Here is a 20,166-nt window from a genome sequence, read left to right on the forward strand (position 1 = left end):
GTACGTGTATATACCATGCAATGCACGAACTAGAAACCAGCGAGATTTGGGCAACGTTCCCGGTTTTGAGTTTTGAGGGGGGAAAGTTTATTTAAAAAATCCGACCGACGACCCACGTTCTGGCACCTAAAAGACAATACAACATCTTTTGGTTTAGGCCTAATAGTGGTAGGGCCCACCAGCCGTAGAACTGACTGATGTGAAAATGATTAGAATAAGTAGGAATTTTACTTCATGGTGCCACTGCAACCCAAGTTGAGAAAATACAGCGAATTCAAACGCTGCCAGCAGACTTACATAATGTTTACCCAAGTTCTGTCACATGGAACCTATTCTTCGTCGAATTAGCTACCCAGTAGGTCCCGGATTCACTACAAAAACTTAATCACCTTCAAATGAACCAATGGTCCCGCTCCTCCTTATATCTGAAATTATAACTACCAGGCAACCATCCGGGTACTCACTCCGCTCCTCTCAAGATTCCCAGTTCCAAGATTTTTTCCACACAACTACTGCTCCCAAACTGTGAAAAAACCTACTTAGATTTCTTCGCATTTACCAGCAATCTCTCAATACATTCAAGATATGGCTTAAAACTCGCCTCTTCTGTTAAAATTGTTTTAAAACGTATTTATATATGGGAGATGCGCTATATAAAAACGTAGTTGTTATTATTTTTGTTGCAGTAGTAGTAGTAGAAATAGTAGTACTAGTGCAGTAGTAGTAGTAGTAGTAGTAGTAGTAGTAGCAGTGGTAGTAGTAATAGTAATAGTAGTAGAAGCATCAGCAGTAGTATAGTAGTAGACGTAGTAGAAGTAATAATAGTAGTAGTAGTAGTAGTAGTAGTAGTAGTAGTAGTAGTATTACTAAGATTATAATAATCATTATCATTATTATCATTGTAATTGTTATTATTATTATTAATATCATTAATTATTATTGTTATTATTATTGTTTTTGTTGTTTTTATTATTATTATTATTATTATTATTATTATTATTATTATTATTATTATTATTATTGTTTTTGTTGTTTTATTATTATTTTATTATTATTATTATTATTATTATTATTATTATTATTATTATTATTATTATTATTATTATTATTATTATTATTATTATTATTGTAATTATTATTGTAATTATTATTATTGTTGTTATCATTATTATCATTATTTAATTATTCATTGTATGTAGATTTAAGTTTGGCCTGTAACGACATGACTTCCTCTTTTTCACCACGTGCCTCTTTAAGTGATTATAGGTGCAGTATAGGCCTACTTGAAAGAATACAATGATACATTATATGCGTCAAGGGTATAGAGGGAGTTGCAGATGTACATTGTACCTGTATTCCTAAACAATGGAATTCCTATGGTTCAGCAGCTATAGTTGCAGTGTCTCGTCTTCGCTTTTTTCTACAGATTGTGGCGAAAATCCCTGTCAAAACGGCTGGTGTGAAGAGACTATGAAAAACTTCAAATGCCACTGCTCTGCCGGATATCGAGGGAAACGTTGCCATAAAGGTAAGAATAAAAAAAGCCGCAATAATTATCTGACAAGTCGGTTAAACGATTTATAAACCATCTTTACAACTTAATTTTGCTAGTAGCGTGAATTCGAGCAAAATGATCAACTTTGTCAAAGGAAAGATAGCATGACTGTACATCATAATCAACCGATTACCAGACCCCCTTCTTGCTGTCTCTCTGCCTCCACCCATTTCCCCCTCTCCCCCCCCCTTTGCCCTCTATACTTAATGACTGTCTCTCTCTCTCTCTCTCTCTCTCTGCCTTTCTCTTTTTCTCTTGATTTTTGCTTTTGTTAACTCTCTTTCCCTATTTCCCTTCTCTATCTCTCTCTCTCTCTCTCTCCTTCTGTTTTTCTATTTTAATCTCAATCTCTCTCTCTCATCTTTTCTCTCTCCCTCTCTCTGTAACTTATCCTCTTTCCTTCTTCTTCTCTCTCTCTCTCTGTCTCTCTCTCTCTCTCTCTACTATCTCTATCTCTTTCTTTCGTACTCTCTCACAATGCTCACCCTTTTCGTTTACAAGTTTCTCGATTGTTTTCATTCACCCTTACTTGCTCTCTCTCTCTCTCTTTCTCTCTCTCTCTTTTACTCTTTCTGCATTTCTTTCTCTCTCGGTTTCTATTGTATATGTTATTTCACTTCCATTCTCTCTCTCCTTCTCTCCGTGCCTCTCCCTTTCGCTTTCACTTCTTGTGCTCGGCAGCCGATCAGGAGTCAAAAGCTAGGAATTGAATATCATGTGATGATTCGACTAGTACAATTTTAGTAAATTTGAATTTAAATGTATTTGCCTCCCCCCGGTTGTACCATCAGAGCCCCGTCTTACAAAGAGTTAGGATTGATCCAAATCAATCGCAAGTCCTCCAATCAATCGCAAGTTTGCAGTCTCCTATATCTTATGTACATACTTGCGATTAATATCAACTCTTTGTAATACGGGGCCCAGGTGTATATATCATATTTCTTCTTCAGAATCAACTTCTACCCAAGACACCACAACGATGTCAACGACGGAATCCGCCACCTGTCGTCCTCCCACGACTACTCGTAAGAAATTTTCATTTACTCCATCTCTCCCTCTCTTACTCTCGTTCTCTCTCTCTTTTTTCTTTAATATCCGCATTTTATTTCTCTTTCGATTTCTAATTTATATGTTATCTCATGTCCCTTTTCTCTCTCCGATTTTCTCTCTCCGTCTCTCCATCCATCTCTATTTCCCTTTCATTTTCACCTGTTTACAATATGCTACAACGTGAAGCAACATCTTGTGCTCGGCAGCCGCTGACGCGTCAAAAGCTATATAGGAATAAAATATCATGTGACGATTTGTCCTGTAAGATTTGTTGAATTTGGTTATATATATTGATTTGAATTTATTTTGCTCCAGGTTGTATCATCAGCTGTATATATCATATTTCTTCTTCAGAATCAACTATTACACAAGACACCACAACGATGCCTACTACGGAAGCCACCACCTCCCATCCTACAACTACTATTCGTAAGAAAACTTCATTTACACTAACTTCATTAATTATCATGTGATGATGATCTTTCGAATAAGATCTGAGTATGAATTTAAATGTATTGTGCCCGCATGTATATCATCAGGTGTATATATCATATTTCTTCTTCAGAATCAACTACAGCACAAGAGACCACAACGATGCCTACTACGGAAGCCACCACCTCCCATCCTACAACTACTATCCGTAAGAAAACTTCATTTACACTATCTCTCTCTCTCTCCCTCCCCCCCCTCCTCTCTCCCTCTCTCCCCCCCCCCCCTCTCTCTCTCTCTGTCTCTCTCTCCCCATCTCTCCCTTGTTCTCTTTCGCTCTCTTTCTCTCTCTCTCTCTCTCTATCTCATTTTCACTCTATCTCCACCTTTTCTTTTGCCGCCTTTCCTTTCTCCGCCTTTTCTATCTCCGCCTGTTCTTTCTCCGCCTTTTCTTTTTCTCTCGATTTCTATGTTACATGATTTCTCACTTCCTTTTCTCTCTCCAATTTTCTCTCACCGTCTCTCCATGCCTCTCTTTTTCGCTTTGACTTTCACGTGAAGCAACTTCTTGTTTTCGACATTGAATAAAGTGAATAAAGTGAATAAAGTGAATAAAGTGAACTTGAAGTTGAACATCCTCAGGCGTCAAACGCTAGAAAATAAATATCATGTGATGATTTGTCCGGTAAGATTTGTTAAATTTGGGTCAATATGAATTTAAAATTCATTTTGCCCCAGATTGTATCATCAGGTGTTTATATCATATTTCTTCTTCAGAATCAACTACAACACAAGACACCTCAACGATGTCCATCACGGAAGCCACCACCTCACACCCTACCACAACGACTCGTAAGAAAACTTCTTTTACACTATCTCTTTCTCTCTCTCCCTCTCTTTTACTTTTTTGTTTTAAATTTATATTACTGATATTGTGAGTTCATCCGATTTGTTACATTTTATATTATATTATTTGCAGACGATACCAGCGTGTTTATGTCTCATAATAATCTCCCTTCACTAGTTGATTCATTCAATTCTGATTTAAATGAATTAAGTGAATGGTTAATAAACAATAAATTAGTTTTTAAAGTTACTTAACCACAATATATTTTATTTTAAATGACGTATTGAAGATAATTTTGCAATCACTTTTAATGGTTATCAAATTAATCGTACTTCTTGTGTGAAATTTTTAGGTGTTCATATCGATGAATCTTTAACATGGCATGAACAAGATGGTGTCGTATGCAATCGTGTTGCCAAATCTTTTGGTATTATTTACCGTTTGAGACATTTTCCAAGACATATTTTAGTTGTCAATTAGTTAGTTGTCTCCCATGTCAATTATTGTAATATTGTCTTGTCAAACAGTAATGATTACTTTATTACTCAACTATTTGTTTTGCAGAAAAAAAGCCATAATAATAATTTCTAATTCAGCATATAATGCTCATACCTTGCCAATCTTCTCAAAGTTAAATTTCCTAAACGTTTATGACATAAATAGATTGAATATTGCAATATTTATGTTTATGTGTTCTAGAGGGTTATTACCATCTCCAATTTCATCAAAATTTGTTTTAAATTGTAACATACATAATTATAGTACACGTAATGCTGTAGATTACCATCTATCAAAAGACAGAACTAATATTTCAAAGAATACTATTTTTTACAAAGGTCTTCATCTATGGAGCACTATATTCTAAACCATTTAACGAATCAACCTTCCGAAAATAATTGTAAACGTTCATTTCGATTTTTTAAAATTGAATTTGTACTCAGCAACTTGAATATCACATTTGATGTTATGACGTCTCTCTCTCTCTCTCCCCCCCCCCCTCTTTCATTCTCTCTAACCATGCTCACTCTTTTCATTTACCATTATAATTTTTTTATTCGTCCTCACGTGTTGTATTGTTTCTATCTTTCTCTCTCTCTCTATCTCTTTCTTTCTCGAGTTCTATTGAATGTTATCTCACTTCCCTTCTACCTCTATAATTGTTTTATCCCCATACCTTCATGTCTCTCTCTCTCAATTTTACTTTCACTTTAACATATACATAGATTGTGCTGCAACGTAAAGCAACTTCTGGTTCTCGGCAGCCGTTTAGGTGTGTCTTTCCAGTGAGATCTGCATGAGTAAATATGAATTTAAATGTATTGTTCCCCCAGTTATATCATATTTCTTTTTACAGAATCAACTACTACACAAGAGACCACAACAATGTCTCCGTTTGAATCCACCACCTCACACCCTACCGCAACGACTCGTAAGAAAACTTAATTTACATCACCTCTCTTTCTCTTTCTCTCTCTCTCTGTCTCTCTATCTCTCTCCCTCTATCTATCTCTCCCTGTCTCTTTCTCTCTCTCTTTCTCTCTCTCTCTCTCTGTCTCCCCCTCTCTCTCTCTCTCCTCCTCCTCCTCCTCCTCCTCCTCCTCCTCCTCCCCCCCTCTCTCTCTAATAACCATGCTCACCCTTTCCGTTTAATCAATTTTGTTAATTCAACCTCACTTACTCTCTGTCTGTCTGTCTCTCTCTCTCTTTCTCTGCATTTTCTTTCTCTTTCGATTTCTATTTTTATGTTATCTCACTTACCTTTATCTCTCTCTATCTCCTTCTCTGTCTGTCTGTCTCTCTTTCTTTCTCTCTCTCTCTGTCTGTCTGTCTCTCTGTCTCTCTCCCTTTCACTCTCTCTCTCTCTCTCACTTTCTTTCTTTCTCTCTCAATCTATCTATCTTTCAATTAAATTTGGTTGTAAATGAAGTAAAACATATTTTACCCCCATCTTATCATCTTTTATTATCCAGAATCAACTACTACACAAGACACCGAGACCATGTCTACGACGGACTCAACCACATCACGTACCACAACATCTATTCGTAAGAAAACTTCAGTATCACCCGCCCCCCCCTCTCTCTCTCTCTCTCTCTCTCTCTCTATATATATATACATATATCTCTCTCTTTCCCTCTCTCTCAATATCTATATTTCACAAGTATTGAATGTATTTCTATTTTCCTTACATTCATTTTTTTCTTCTTTCGTCGCTTCCTTTGAAAAAGGCTATTATATTCTGTTATTTCAAGCTTTCTGTAGGTGCTACTGCCAGGCGCGGATCCACGGGCCTAATTCTTCCGGCCCGGCTATGGCAAGCCCTTTGTGTAAAAACTAGATAAACTCTGTTTTTCTCAGATAAACTCAGTTTATCAACAGATAAACACAGTTTATCAGAAAAACTCAGTTTATCAGTTAATAAACCCAGTTTATCAAGAAAAACTCAGTTTATCAATGATAAACTCAGTTTATCAGAAAAACTCAGTTCATCAGTTGATAAACTGAGTTTATCATTGATAAACACAGTTTTTCTGATAAACTGAGTTTATCTAGTTTTTACACAAAGGGGTTGCCATAGCCGGGCCGGAAGAATTAGGCCCGTGGATCCGCGCCTGGCTACTGCTTCTGTTGTTGTTGTTTATTGTTTGCTTCGTTTTCAGAATATTTTTGCGCTTTATTACCTGACTGAATAGGCTTTCTTCATTTAACAAAATCGATTTCATGTAAGTCTTTTTGATATGTTCTCCACAAATCCAACGACATGTACAACTCTCCTGTTTTAGTTTTCTGGTAATGGCATGATTCTAAACTATACTTTCGGATTACAGGTGTGCAGATATTTATTCGAAAGTTCTGTCAAATTACACTTTTAAAGTTTTTATTTCCATACGGCCATCTATGCCAAAAGAAATTGTACCAGGAAAAAATATTTCATTCGTTAAATTCGCATGGTCAGAATGTTCGATAATCATAACCCTTGGAAGTCATAGTCATAAAATTTATATCTATTTGACGCGAATGAAAACCAAGCATATGAGGAGAAAAAAGGGATTATTCCGTATAAAAGTATATTCTATAATAATAATAATACGCTAAGGCTCCGCGGGGGGCGCGACGTCTCCGCGAGCCTTTGTATTCTATTGTTTTTTAATGAGATCGCCGACCGAAGTTGGTGCGGCTATCCTGAACCCTCCCCTCTGGGTACCGGTGCCCGGTGCCATCGTCCGCGGGAGAGTCTACTCTGTGGAATTGGCTATACTCCGCCCGAGGTCCTCCTCCGTGTCGACGTCCAGGGCGAAAACAGACGCGATATGCATAATGCAGGATATGCGTGACGACAGAGATACCTCATGCATATTCAACATTACATCCTTATCAAAGAGACACACGACAGATGACGAGCAACTCACATTATGTTGCGTATGAAATGCTCTATGCAAAGGGCGGGATTACCCCCCGAGTAAGCCCTCTTGCTATAAGGTGTGCTTTGTACGAGCTGCACAAGCCAGAGAGATACACGGGGCTAATTCCCGTCGACGTCCAAACTTAGAGACCTATTTCCATCATGATTGCCGCGATTTTTATATAGTTTTCGTGAATGGAGGTATGAAATCAAAGCTTATTTTGTGATATTACTACGGCCATGTATACTGAATTTTGATTATCATTTTCTAAAGGAAAGTTTTCACAAGAAAACCATTGGACTGACAGTTCAGTCGCAAGCTGCCTTCAGTCAACACACATACATTACACACAGTGCAGCGTAACTCCGGGAAGCTCCAACACCGGCACCGCGCACCGCAAGCGTCCGACGCCTGCGGCGCCGGTGTTCGAGCTTCCTGGAGTTACGCTGTGTGTGAGTTCAGCTGAGCTGAGCTCGAGTCGAAGAGATTTGACACTTTGAAATTGTTATCTGTTGGTTTGCATGAATTTTGCCGCGATTTCAATATAGTTTCGTGAATAGATTTACGAAACCTGAGCTTAGAATTAGTAAAAGTATTACTAATGTCTACGTTTTTAAACGACTGTCTGATTTTCTTGTGAAAATTTTACTTTGAAAAATGATCATCAAAATTCATGGTCAGAAATAATCACAATCTAGGGTCTATTATGTTACAGTTCTTGCATCAAATCAATGCATGAAAACTTAGTTATTGAACTAGAAAATTAATGTTTTTTTTTTTTTTTTAAATAGGCAATTATGAAGTAGGAAGCCTAAAACCTTAGCCTACTAAACAAATCTCAACAAAGTGTAGGCCTATCCTTTTATGAATTAATGAAAAAGTAGCCCCAGAAAAAAGAGCCCCAGAAAATTTCCCTAAAATTTGAAATGGAGCCCCCGAAATGAAAAACTTAATTTTTTGCCTGCGCCCCCTCTAGAATCCCGCGGATTTCCGCGGGTCCTGAGTTGAGTGTATATATAATATAGGCGTGGGGTCCACGGGTTTCAAGGGGCCATAAACCCCCAAAAGCTCGGGGGTTACGTTCTTCAAAGTTGGGAGGGGGGGAGATCAGATCGCAGCGAGTTGAGTGTATATATAATATAGGCGTGGGGTCCACGGGTTTCAAGGGGCCATAAACCCCCGAAAGCTCGGGGGTTTTAGGCGTTTAATTAGGGTCAGATGAGCATGTTTTTAATACTTTATTTGTGACACTTGCGGGTCATTAATTGGCGTGGGGTCAATACGTAGAGTTGCGTAGTGTTGCGTACCAACTACGCTGGCCTACGTTACTATATGGTGAGGGACGGAAAGGGGTACGCAAGATGAACGAAAACAATTCAACCCGTTTAATTTTTTCGCCAGCTTACGCATAACCTAAGCAGGGACTATTTTCCCATTAATACGCAGCCTAATTTCTGCGTAGTCGGTACGCCACACTACGGAACTCTACGCAGTTCCAGTGGCTTAAAGAATAACTACCGGAACAGTTGGATCGTTTTTTTAATTTTTATATAAGGCCAAATAAAAAAAAAAAACATGTTTAGCGTCCTGTTTTTTTTCGAAAAATGGGAAGGAGGAGGCCTTTTTTTTTTCTTTTTTTTTCTTTCAAAATGGCCGCTCCGTACATTTTCCCTGACATTCGGGCTATTTTTCAAGATGGCGGCCGACAATTTTTTTTTTCTTTTTTAAAATCAGAAATACATTTTAGCAGTGCTTTTCATGTTTTTTTTCTTTCAAAAAATCAAAAAAATTCAACAACAAAAAAAAATCTCAAAAAATAAATAAATAGGAGGCGGCCCCCAAAAAGGAAAGCGGGCGGGGACGCTAAACATTTTTTTTTAATGGCCTGAATGGCAAATAAAGTTCTTGGTGGTTTTAATTTAGACACTCTCTATATATCTATTTACACCCCCCGCCCCCCTCTAGAATCCCGCGGATTTCCGCGGGTCCTGCTAGTATAAACATATTATAATTACTCACCTCATAAGATGCATAACACAAATCCACGAAGTTTACGAACGTCTAAAATCTGTCTATACGTGTAGTATAGATAATCATTCGATCCGCATCTCTCCTGGAAACACAAAGTCATTTAATAAAAATAATGTATTATGGCCTGAAATGTGATTTGACCTGATTTGACCCAATAATTGCGATACAGTGGTTATTTCTGTGAAGAGAGAGAAGTGTAACCTTTTTTAAAAAACAGCCATGCGCATAATTTTGCCTCTATAATTAACATATCTTAGCATTATATTAATTGGTAATTGGTAATATTTTCTGAGTAATTATGTTGCCCTATCATCAGAAACCAAAAATCAAACATAGATACAAACTTTACAAAAATATATGCCGCCATTGCGATCATAAATTTTGTTCGGAATTTCCTGTAAAGTCCGTTATGGCATTCCCGCTATATGAAAATTTGTTCAAAGTTCTCATATAGTTTGCTTCGTGTAACTACCCCCGGGGACTAGCTGTGGTATAATAATATTCAGCTAAGCATAAGATTTTTTTTTTGCAGTTTAATAAATGGCATTTGTAGTGTCCGTAAGTGTCCGTAACACAAATGTGTGATCGTGTACAAATACAGCTTGATAACTAAATACTACTAATTTGTGATTTAAATTTGATTTGATACAGTTGCTCTTCTCAATGAATTAAACAAATTCTGTTTCCATTTAAAAGATTTTAAAAAAAATTGACTTACGAGTAGTTCAATATTTTGTTTTATTTACCCAGGGTAACCCCATCAGTGAGTAAGACACTGTTATACTCGGGGGCCCTGCAATAGTACAACACAAATTACAAACATGTAAATGAATACAAAACAACGAATATTACAAAGACATCAGACCTGCACGAAATATTAAACTTTTAAGAAAAAAAGAAGAAGAAAAATTAAACTATAAGGCTCCCACAATGCCTCCGCTTGCCGGAACCAACTGGACAGCAAGGTCCGAAATATTTAATTTCAACAATATTACTTATATGCAATAAATTATAAAATTAAATGCATCATTGTGTTTTAGTTTCAATATCGAGGGTAGAAAAGAATAGGAGCCAGTGTTACGGACACTACAGATCTGTGTTACGGACACTACAGAAAGAGTAATATCATGGCCTGGAAGCCAAACTATACCTCCTTTTCTGGATAACAGTGTTCTAAAATAAATTTTAACAATGTAAAAGCTGTCTATAACATCAAGTATGTATGTTACATGGGATAATACATGTTTTTAATAATTAATTTGCCTACCTACAAAATGTATAAGTCACTACATTGTAATTTATATCCACACACACATAAACACTTGTGTGCACACCAGTACGTGTATGACTGGTGTCTCCTGAGGATTATGGAAAAATACCTTCTTTTGAGGACACCCCCTTTGAGGGGATTTACATATAAATTATGAAATAAAATCTCATCGTCTACGTTTGTGCTCAAAATTTCTCTCGATAAATTAAACTTCCTATTTGATGGAGAGAGAGAGAAAAAGACTGCGGTCGCTTTTGACTTATTTACTGACATGTTTATATTATATCTGAGGATTTTATGAATACTGGTTTAATTGCTACCACCAATTGATTTTTATTGATATTATAGGATTATTGATTAAACGTATCAGAAATGATTATTGATTATACCATAATTTTGCATATCAATTGTCACTTCTTTTTTAAAATGCTTTGTTCCTGCTTTTCGGCATACACTGTCTCATGTTTTACAAGTATACCCCTTAGGTGGTTGAAATACTCTTTATAAAGTACAGACTGAGGCCTTTTTATGAACCCAAATTTTCCGACGCGATTTTAATGAGTTCCTAAAAATGGGTTCTAAAAATACTGAATATATCCTGCAGCACATACGATACGAGGACAACAGATGCAGTGCAATCTTCTCCAAACTCACATTGAATCCTGTACCACATAATATACAAGGACACCATGGGTACTTTCTTTTGTTTTTCGGTCTCACTGAGCAAATCTCGTAAGATCCTATGAGATACATTTATCTTTTCAGAGTTACTTCTCAAAACAATGAAGTACATCATCTTTTCGTATTTTCAAATATCAAGGGTCTCCATGCTTATGTCTAATAAGATACATTTTCTGTTTATTCTCTTCTTCCTTCTTTCCTCATGCTTTCCTTCGTTATATCATTATTTTAAATGTATTCTTTCATCTTCCTTAATTGTCTAAATAGTAATGCTTCTGTCATGTTCTTATGACTAAATTAGGCTTCTTTCAATGTTTAAAAGTGAAGAAGATGGAGAAGAAGGAAAAATACCCCAATTGGGCCACTCTAGAACTACATACACAGTAAAAACGCTGCTTAAAAAAGTGATGTTCACTTACAGTTGTACACTATCTTAAACAACAGTTGAACAAATTGTAAACAATGTTGCTCGAAACGAAAGTAATTTTGTTAAACATTCGTTGTTTAAAATTTAATGACTGCTATATTTACTATACGAGAGCTTTTAGACAGTGTTGTTTACATAGTCATGTGTCTCGTGCCAGTAAAGTGCGCGCTGGCTAAAAGCTTTATTTCACATTGTTATGTTTAGAAACAGGTTCCTTGAAACTAACATGCAATTTAAATTAACATGCCACTTAGAAATGCAGTGCAGCTGTTCAGGCACAGCTCATTGTTATTCATATTAGATGCATACACACAATGCAAGTATATGCAAGGGTCTTCTGTTGACTACACAGATTGATACATATGTAAAAGCACATGGACATTGAGTCTGGATTAAACTACCAAAGCAACCACACGTGTTTCTGCAGGCTCCATTTTGTTTGTCTCTATACTTACATTTATTTAGCTTAATAGTTTTTACTTTCCAACCCACAACACAACACACATCATGGCCGACCAATTAAGCTACCGACGCGCTTCTAAGTGACTGGGGATTCAATGGCTTAATTGAAAGCACTTTTCTATTAACCAATTTGAAGTTTTTAACTTATAGCGTAAGTTCACAGTTACAATTTTCAGTATCTGTACGCAAATGTCAGAATATAGGTAGACTTAAAATCGTCGCGTCATGCAGTGCGGCACTGATCGCGCACTCGGTTATTGTGCTAAATTCCTTGCCATAGAGATTGCATGCATCCCTATATATGCAGTTTATACGTGCGTGCATGCGCGCTCATGCAAAATGGGCACTGTTTTGGCGCTAATTCATGAATTGCAGAATTACCCTACCATATTGTTAGTCTTCATATAGAGACCCAGAAGTAGTGGTGCACTTATTCAGAGTATCAAACCCAAATTATACCCCATTATACAACCCTTTTGTTGTAAACAACCCCCACTGAACAAGAGCTCCTTTTTAAACAACTTTCTTTAAACAACCCAGTTGGTGTAAACAACCCCCACTGAACAACAGCTCCTTTTTAAACAACTTTCTTTAAACAACCCAGTTGGTGTAAACAATCCCCACTGAACAACAGCTCCTTTTTAAACAACTTTCTTTAAACAACCCAGTTGGTGTAAACAACCCCCACTGAACAACAGCTCCTTTTTAAACAACTTTCTTTAAACAACCCAGTTGGTGTAAACAACTCCCACTGAACAACAGCTCCTTTTTAAACAATTTTCTTTAAACAACCCAGTTGGTGTAAACAATCCCCACTGAACAACAGCTCCTTTTTAAACAACTTTCTTTAAACAACCCAGTTGGTGTAAACAACCCCCACTGAACAACAGCTCCTTTTTAAACAACCGTCTTTAAACAACACCAGTTGTTTAAATTGTGATTTTAAACAAGTTGTTCAAATTGTGATTTTAAACAAGTTGTTCAAAATGTTGATCAACTAAGTGTTTAAACTTTTAACAACTCGAGATGCTTAACATTTTAAACAACTCTCAGATCAGGTCACCCGTTAATCAAGAGTTGTTTAAAATTGTAAACAACTTGTTCACAAAAATTTTAACTGTGTAGAACAATAAACAGTTAGGCTTGCGGATGCACCACGTGAGAGAGAGAGAGAGAGAGAGAGGATTGAGGATTGAGGAGTCCTGAAAAGGACTCTCGGTGATCTCGAGGGTGTGTGTACATAGAACAACTTATGTTTTCTGTTCTGTCAGATTTTCTGCTTCTATTGAAAGGTAGGACTTCCCTTTAAGTCCTATCCAAGAGACGTGGTAATGAGGATTGAAAAGATACTCTTTGTTGGCCTCAAGATATGCAGCAACAACAGTGTTGGCAGAAAAAAAGCAAATGAATGACTTATTTTGCATGCATAATATGTATAACATGTAGTGTCCGTAACATCCTATAGGATTTTGTACATATTTATTAAGTTATTTTTGAAAACTTATGATATGAAACGAGCCTTCCTAGGATTTTTAGTTGTTTTATATGTATACAGAGGGGACTAAAGTTTGTAATTTGTCCCATGTACCAATGTTTGTTTGGCTTTTAAAAAAGTTTCAGGTTTTGACAAAATGGCATTTATCAGATTTGACCTTGTGTTATCTCTGATGTGTATACTGCATCTAACTTATGGACTGGAGTGAGTGAGAATTGTTTTATTTTTCACAAATGGCCAAGAAATTCCCCAAAGAAGTGCAAAATATTTGTGTATTAAGGTAAATATTGCTTGAAAATTCCACTTCAGTAGCTTTGTGTAGTGTCCGTAACACCTACCACCCCCCCCCCCCCCGTTGTGTTGCTGTTCATAAAATGATAACCAAGATAGTTTCCTCCAGGATATTGCAGGGTATTAACCCTAGGATATGGATGAACAATTTGGGGTTGATGAAACTGCTCTATTGCAAACGTCATTTTTGGACCCAAGTGCAAATGGTTTTGCACCCTCATTGTGGCTATACAGAATGGATATGGTTGTCCATAAATTGAGACAAGTTTTTGTCGTTCTGATCATACCTACACTTTAAAATTATTATTTTATATTACATAATCAACTGTAACATACAGTTCTTTCGCAATTTGTAATCAGATGAACAGCCCTAAATTTTGCTCTTCAGTATCAGTGTCATAGTTCTGTTTCACCTTTTTAATATACGTACAAGGGAAAACTTGGTGGAATAAAGTTATCTTCTTTCTCCCATATATTTCAGAATCGACTGCAAAGATCTTCGTGACAGATAAAGATGTGAACAAGATTTATGTTGCAGATCTTCAAGAAAACCTAAACTTCACTGACATTCCATCCACTAAAGAACCCCGTTATATTACCTATGACTCCGTGGAGAAGAAGATCTACTGGACTGACAGGGAGACAAAACAAGTTTATCGTGCTGATGCGGATGGTGGAGACAGGGAGAATGTCACTTCTGGAAGCAGTGATGGTATGATGTATTCACGTAGTCGTATAAACATGAATCTTGATAAATAGGATCGTTGACACTCTAATCAATATTTTTGAGGAATGATGTGTAACAGAGTCTGATCTCGTTTTACAATCCAAACACAATTGTGGTTTTGTGGCTAAGTCATTCTTATTTCATAGCTGGAGCCTATACGCTGACAGATTTTCCGTATTGGAAATGTAAGGCTGTACAGATTTTGTACAAAAACTAAGTATATGCATATGTTCATATTCCATGGGATACCATCAAGTTGACGGTTGTTGACGTCTTCACTGAATAGAACTTAGAAAATGATATTATTTAAAGACCTCCTTGCTATTATGGGGTAAATATTGTTCTCCTGATTTTTACTAATTCATTTCATTATTTCATTTTTTAAGAGGTCCCGCCTCCCTTGTTCCGAGAAAGTTCTTTATTTGTTAAATTAAATTGCAGTACTACGAGGAATTGCTATAGCCGAGAAATCTCGCACTCTCTACATCGCGAATAAAGGTACGAAGAAAATAACATCGGTATCGATTGCACAAGGACACTCGTTTCCTAGGGTCGTGATGAACTTTGCATCCGGGTTATCTGAAGAGCTATATTCCTTAGAAGTGGATGAAGAGGAAGGGTGAGTCTATCATGGTGTATCCAGGATATACCATGTCCATTTTTCTTCATACCGGAAGAATAATTGAGGTGCTTTATGTCACATGATTTGATTTATTTGAATATATGGAGGTATTAGCTATTGTGAGCAGAGGCAATTATTGGATGTCATGAGACAAGAAGTTAGAAGGCTGAATCAAGGTTCTGTGAAAGCCCAGAAGCACTGAATCAAGAGGCAACATTTAACATTTAAAGGGATTTAAGATCGAAGAAGCACATGCATATGGCCTGATCCAATCTCATTCCATCAACTCAAGATTGGTACAAGGCGATTTTGACAAGACCTTTCCAGGACTCCGGTGCTCAGTCACCCGTGACAGAAATATTATGAATAGGGTGTCGTTGGACGAAAAAACAAATTACTCTTGATCATGAAATAGATTTCAAAGTAATATTGGTTATGACTTTGTAATCAGGAGCTACCAAAGTTGGGCACACCTTTTTTCTTTAAAAAAATCAAGTCATAAAAACGATAATGAATTCAACATAATATATAGATGTTTATAAAAAAATCCGTACGTAATGGTATTGTTCTTTTCCGTGAGGTTTTTGTAGGAGCCCCTTTTCCAAAAATGTGCCCTTTTTGGCGACCCCCCCCCCCTTTTCGCTTTGAAAAACATGTTAATATCAGATTATGTTCAAGTTGATATTAAATGACAGGACACACTTGATTTTTCAGATTCTTGTATTGGTCAATGAAATACAATATCCAGCGCAAATCTCTTAATGGATCTGGAAGCACGGAGACTATATACAGTAACGACCTTCTATCCAAAATCACCGGATTGAGCATTGATCTCAGCCGTACGTATTTCATATTTAGAAGGGTTTAGTAAAATGATATGTCATTTCAGATAAATGAATGGAAATTTAACAAGTTTATCTACATGGCTCCTCTCCACCCATACGTTAATGGGTACCTAGTATGTTGCGAACGTCATTGTGGTTGGATTAGCATGTCGGCGACTTACTATAACGCCCTCATGGAGTGGAGAATGTGTACTGCATTGTGCAGAATGGTGATATAGTTCAATAACAGGGATAATAGTAATACTTTTATCGCTTTGGTTAATTGATGGTAAAGAGCTTTAAAAATAAATAGGAATTTCTTTATTTGTGTTGTATTCGCTGAATTATCATGAACTTCTTCGAAATATCATTTCGGGAGCAAACATTGTAACGATTCTCAAATAAAGGCATTTTTGAAACCTAGACAAAGAGATGAATTTGATGAGAGAATGAAGATGATAAATGAAGAAACCAAAAGTTGTTTTAATGGGGAAGGCATCAACTCTTTATAATTCTGAACACAATGCATTGGTATGGTTATAAAGGACCTTAATTTAAACATCATTAAAATGAATAGACGCAAAATATATAATACAATACAATGATGATGATGTGAGCGCCCAGGTCCGAAATGATAATAGTGGTGTATACTTGTATGGTGCTCATTAATGTCACACTTGGCACCCGCCCCCCCCCCCCCCCCCCCCCACTCAGAGGTCGGAATGACCGCATGCGTGTTGCCAAAATGTCCGGTAAAGGGGTACTTTTCGTGCGACAAAGTCCGGCCCGAGATTTGTAAAAAAAAGGGGTGTATTTGACTTTTCACCCGGAGATTTCTTTAAAAAGGGGTGTTTTTCTTTTTTTCTCTCATCTCTTTGGAATCCTGAGAAATTATTCCGAATTTAGGGGGGGAAATTGAGCATTTTTCCTGATTTAGGGGGGTCTCCAAGGCAGGAAAAGCCCGCAAAAAGCCCGCGAAAGGGGGGTTCGGAAATGTTGGCAGTCCTCAGATAGGGGGTGCTTTCAAAAAGAGGGTACGAGCATATGCGTACCCTAAATAACACTGAGTGGGGGGGGGGGGGGCGGGACTTGGCACTCTTGACGTTTGACCCCGGCACTGACTCCGCCGTCATTATTTCTTATTTCGAAGGGTCTTTTCAGATGAATGGAAAGATTCTTCATAAAGGTCTTTGAAATGCAAAATCTTGGATTTATCATGACAAGATAATTATGCTGCATTCGTATTACACACATTCAATATCTTTAAGTTGTATGTTATCTTGTATTGTCTTGTCAGAATTCGATTTGTAATCGATATGATTGTAGTGTGTGTTTTGTTATTGCATTTTTATTAAATTAAAGATTAAGATTATTCAGTAAGATTTGCTAATTTTCTTTGTTTTGTCAGGGAATCCCCGACGGATATTTTTCTGTGACTTTGATAAGGAACGATCTTTCTACAAGGACGTAAACCAATCTCTCACAACGGCGCACGATCTCACAGCCTACATGGTTGACCCTGACATCAGTAAACTGCGAGATATAAGCTACTTCAACGGCACCCTCTACTGGACGAAGGGAGACAATCCCAATGGCATCGCTGTAATGACTGATTACGATCAAAGCAGTCGATCATTCGACATCAAAGAAAACCTTGGGTTTCAGAAACCCTATCAATTGCTCATCATTAATCCATGATCAATATTTGACAGAAAAAAGCCCGGTTGTCTTTTGTTTATTTGATTCAGCGTAGTGGGGGGGGGGGGGGGGGGGGGGGGGGGTAAGCGGACATTTTTTTTTTTTTTGTCCCCCAAAAATGGCAACGACTCAACCGACCGCTGAATAAGCGGTGGGGGGGGGGGGGGGGGGGGGGGGGGGGGATGGTAAGAGGACACTTTTTTTTTTTTGGGGGGGGGGGGGTCTCGAAATTTGAAAATTGATATTTTGCTCCGTTGGGGGGGGGGGGGTAAGGTCACCTTTCTTAGGTCAGCCATGGGGGGTACTTTTTTTTTTCTTTTTTTTTTTTTTAATAATTTTTTTTTTTAAATCCAAAGGGGGGGGGGGGTTTTAGGGATTTTATAGGGGGGTTTACACACACAAAAATACCAAAGGGGGGGGGGGTTTAACCCCCGAAACACCCCCCCCCCTGCGTACGCGCCTGGTTAGTATTAAACAGGTTTGTATGTATGGTGTAAACTCCTTAAAGTGAAAGGTTATCATCATGCTTGTTCGAATACTATAGTTATCAAACTTTTCATACTCATAACTAAGATTTTTATATCTTGGCCGAAATAAACAGGAAACATTATTATAGTCCCATGTCATAATGCACGGAATTTGAATACAGTCTCGTTAATTTGAGAATGCAGAAGTGTAACTTGAATTATCAAGTTATTTACCTAGGTAAACAGATTAGAGACACTTATCAATTGTTTGGTAATCATAAACAATACTTGTACATAATATTTCAGTATACTGATAACTTATTTTTTTCAAATGTGTTGTTTATGTGTGTATTTACCATGACGGAGATCTATTCTTCTGGTATAGTCTACTATGTGAACATGAATATGCCTTCAGCCGTGCATGTAATTTTTAGAGTGGGATTCTCTTATACTCTTTTAGACAGTTTATATGTACATGTATACAAGTATATAACCGTATGCATACTGTAGAGTGTAAAATATGTATCTGTATTTGAAATATTTATTTAATCATGATGAACAGAGATGTATTCCTAGTCTTCTGATATTACAGATGATTGGTTATGTTATAGTTGGTCAGACTCCATTACATTTAGAAATATAACTTTTTCGGATTTTAAATATTTGCATTTTGTTGCAAAATATAGCATTCACTCCTACTTTGCTGTTGTTTGCTGTGAAATTAAATTAAAATGCACGTGATACACTTTAAAAAAAGAAAATCATTGTAATGATGATGCGTTATGTTTTGAAACCAAATAATTCTATGCGATTGGAAGAAGGTTGGCAAAGAGGAAGGATTTCCAAACAAAAGTTTTTACGCATGTTAATGAGTTCATGGCTGTCGAATATACTCAATGAGCTCCCAATGTCTTTCTGCAAAGGAACATTGGAAATTTAGTTACCGAAAATACACTATTATTAATGACAAAATAGCGATAGAGCGAGTTTGGTTAATGGTTAGCAATGCATTCTGATTATCGACATTATTCAAGGGGCATTTATTCTATTACATATTTAGGCAAACAGTGCAAATCTAAATATTATATGCCGTCAAAGTATTGGGTTTTCAATCATTTCCACTGAATCTACTATCGTACACAAATAATGTGATTCAATCTTCACTTATAGCTACCCCCCCCCCCCAGGAAGAAAAAGAGAACATGAAATACCCCTAAAAAAAGAACTTTTCACTGAACTGCAAACCTGTCAAAATTAAACCATCGTTTCTCAGCATTGGTAACAAATAGAAACGAGATGAGAAGAACGATCGCCATGGAGACCAGAAGTACAATACATCGTGCACGACATACACATAGGCCTATCATCATTACCCATGCAATGAGCCATGGCATGAACACCGCTCATAGGCGCCGGAAGTGGGGGGGGGCAGGGGGGGCAGTTGCCCCCCAGTCAAAAAAGTGGGGGGGCAAAACGCATTTTTGCCCCCCCAAAACGCCCCCCCCCCCCCCCTCAAAAAAAAAAAAAAAAAACAGTAAAGGAGTAAACATGGCTTGTATTTTTAATCCAAAAGAACGTAACAACAATAAAAACCTGAATTAAATCACATATACAATTCCATTCAAAGAAACGGAAAGTTCACAGGAATTATATTTCATAAACATTGCGCATGCCACCTATACGGTATTTATCAATGGAGGTGTCTATAATAGCGATACGCGCATATCGTGGACATATTGTGCGAGAATGGGAAAGCGTGTCCGTTTTTTTGTTATAGGGGTGAGAAGACATGAGCCCTTGAACGCTGGCGTACTGATGGGGGGGGGGGGGGTGATGTATTTCTTATTCGAAACAATTGATTACAAATGTTGATGTTGTGACATGAT

General features: G+C 37.2%; 2 protein-coding genes across 2 annotated transcripts; both read left to right on the forward strand.

The window, feature by feature from the left end:
- Positions 1-2,534: 2,534 nt before the first annotated feature.
- Positions 2,535-14,701, forward strand: LOC115923700 (salivary glue protein Sgs-3-like). The gene is made up of 6 exons (XM_030984927.1): positions 2,535-2,580; positions 3,171-3,245; positions 3,812-3,886; positions 5,236-5,310; positions 5,852-5,926; positions 14,424-14,701. Exons 1-6 carry the CDS (start codon positions 2,535-2,537, stop codon positions 14,699-14,701), a joined length of 624 nt encoding a protein of 207 aa, XP_030840787.1.
- A 416-nt stretch (positions 14,702-15,117) lies between these two features.
- LOC105442486 lies at positions 15,118-17,848 on the forward strand. The gene is made up of 3 exons (XM_030985016.1): positions 15,118-15,288; positions 16,006-16,130; positions 17,524-17,848. The coding sequence occupies exons 1-3, from the start codon at positions 15,227-15,229 to the stop codon at positions 17,811-17,813; spliced, it is 477 nt and encodes a 158-aa protein (XP_030840876.1). The 5' UTR covers positions 15,118-15,226; the 3' UTR covers positions 17,814-17,848.
- Positions 17,849-20,166: the final 2,318 nt, after the last annotated feature.

Source organism: Strongylocentrotus purpuratus, unplaced genomic scaffold (assembly GCF_000002235.5).
Source record: "Strongylocentrotus purpuratus isolate Spur 01 unplaced genomic scaffold, Spur_5.0 spur5_scaffold_14, whole genome shotgun sequence".
NCBI classification, from domain to species: domain Eukaryota; kingdom Metazoa; phylum Echinodermata; class Echinoidea; order Camarodonta; family Strongylocentrotidae; genus Strongylocentrotus; species Strongylocentrotus purpuratus.

Excerpts from the sequence above, each read along its gene's own strand:
- LOC105442486 (XM_030985016.1), top strand. The coding sequence starts at position 15,227 with ATGAACTTTGCATCCGGGTTATCTGAAGAGCTATATTCCTTAGAAGTG. Across the intron at positions 15,289-16,005 it reads GAAGTGGATGAAGAGGAAGG|ATTCTTGTATTGGTCAATGA; the intron begins GTGAGTCTATCA and ends TTGATTTTTCAG. Across the intron at positions 16,131-17,523 it reads ATTGAGCATTGATCTCAGCC|GGAATCCCCGACGGATATTT; the intron begins GTACGTATTTCA and ends TTGTTTTGTCAG.
- LOC115923700 (XM_030984927.1), top strand. The coding sequence starts at position 2,535 with ATGTCAACGACGGAATCCGCCACCTGTCGTCCTCCCACGACTACTC. Across the intron at positions 3,246-3,811 it reads CCATCCTACAACTACTATCC|AATCAACTACAACACAAGAC; the intron begins GTAAGAAAACTT and ends TTTCTTCTTCAG. Across the intron at positions 5,927-14,423 it reads ACGTACCACAACATCTATTC|AATCGACTGCAAAGATCTTC; the intron begins GTAAGAAAACTT and ends CATATATTTCAG.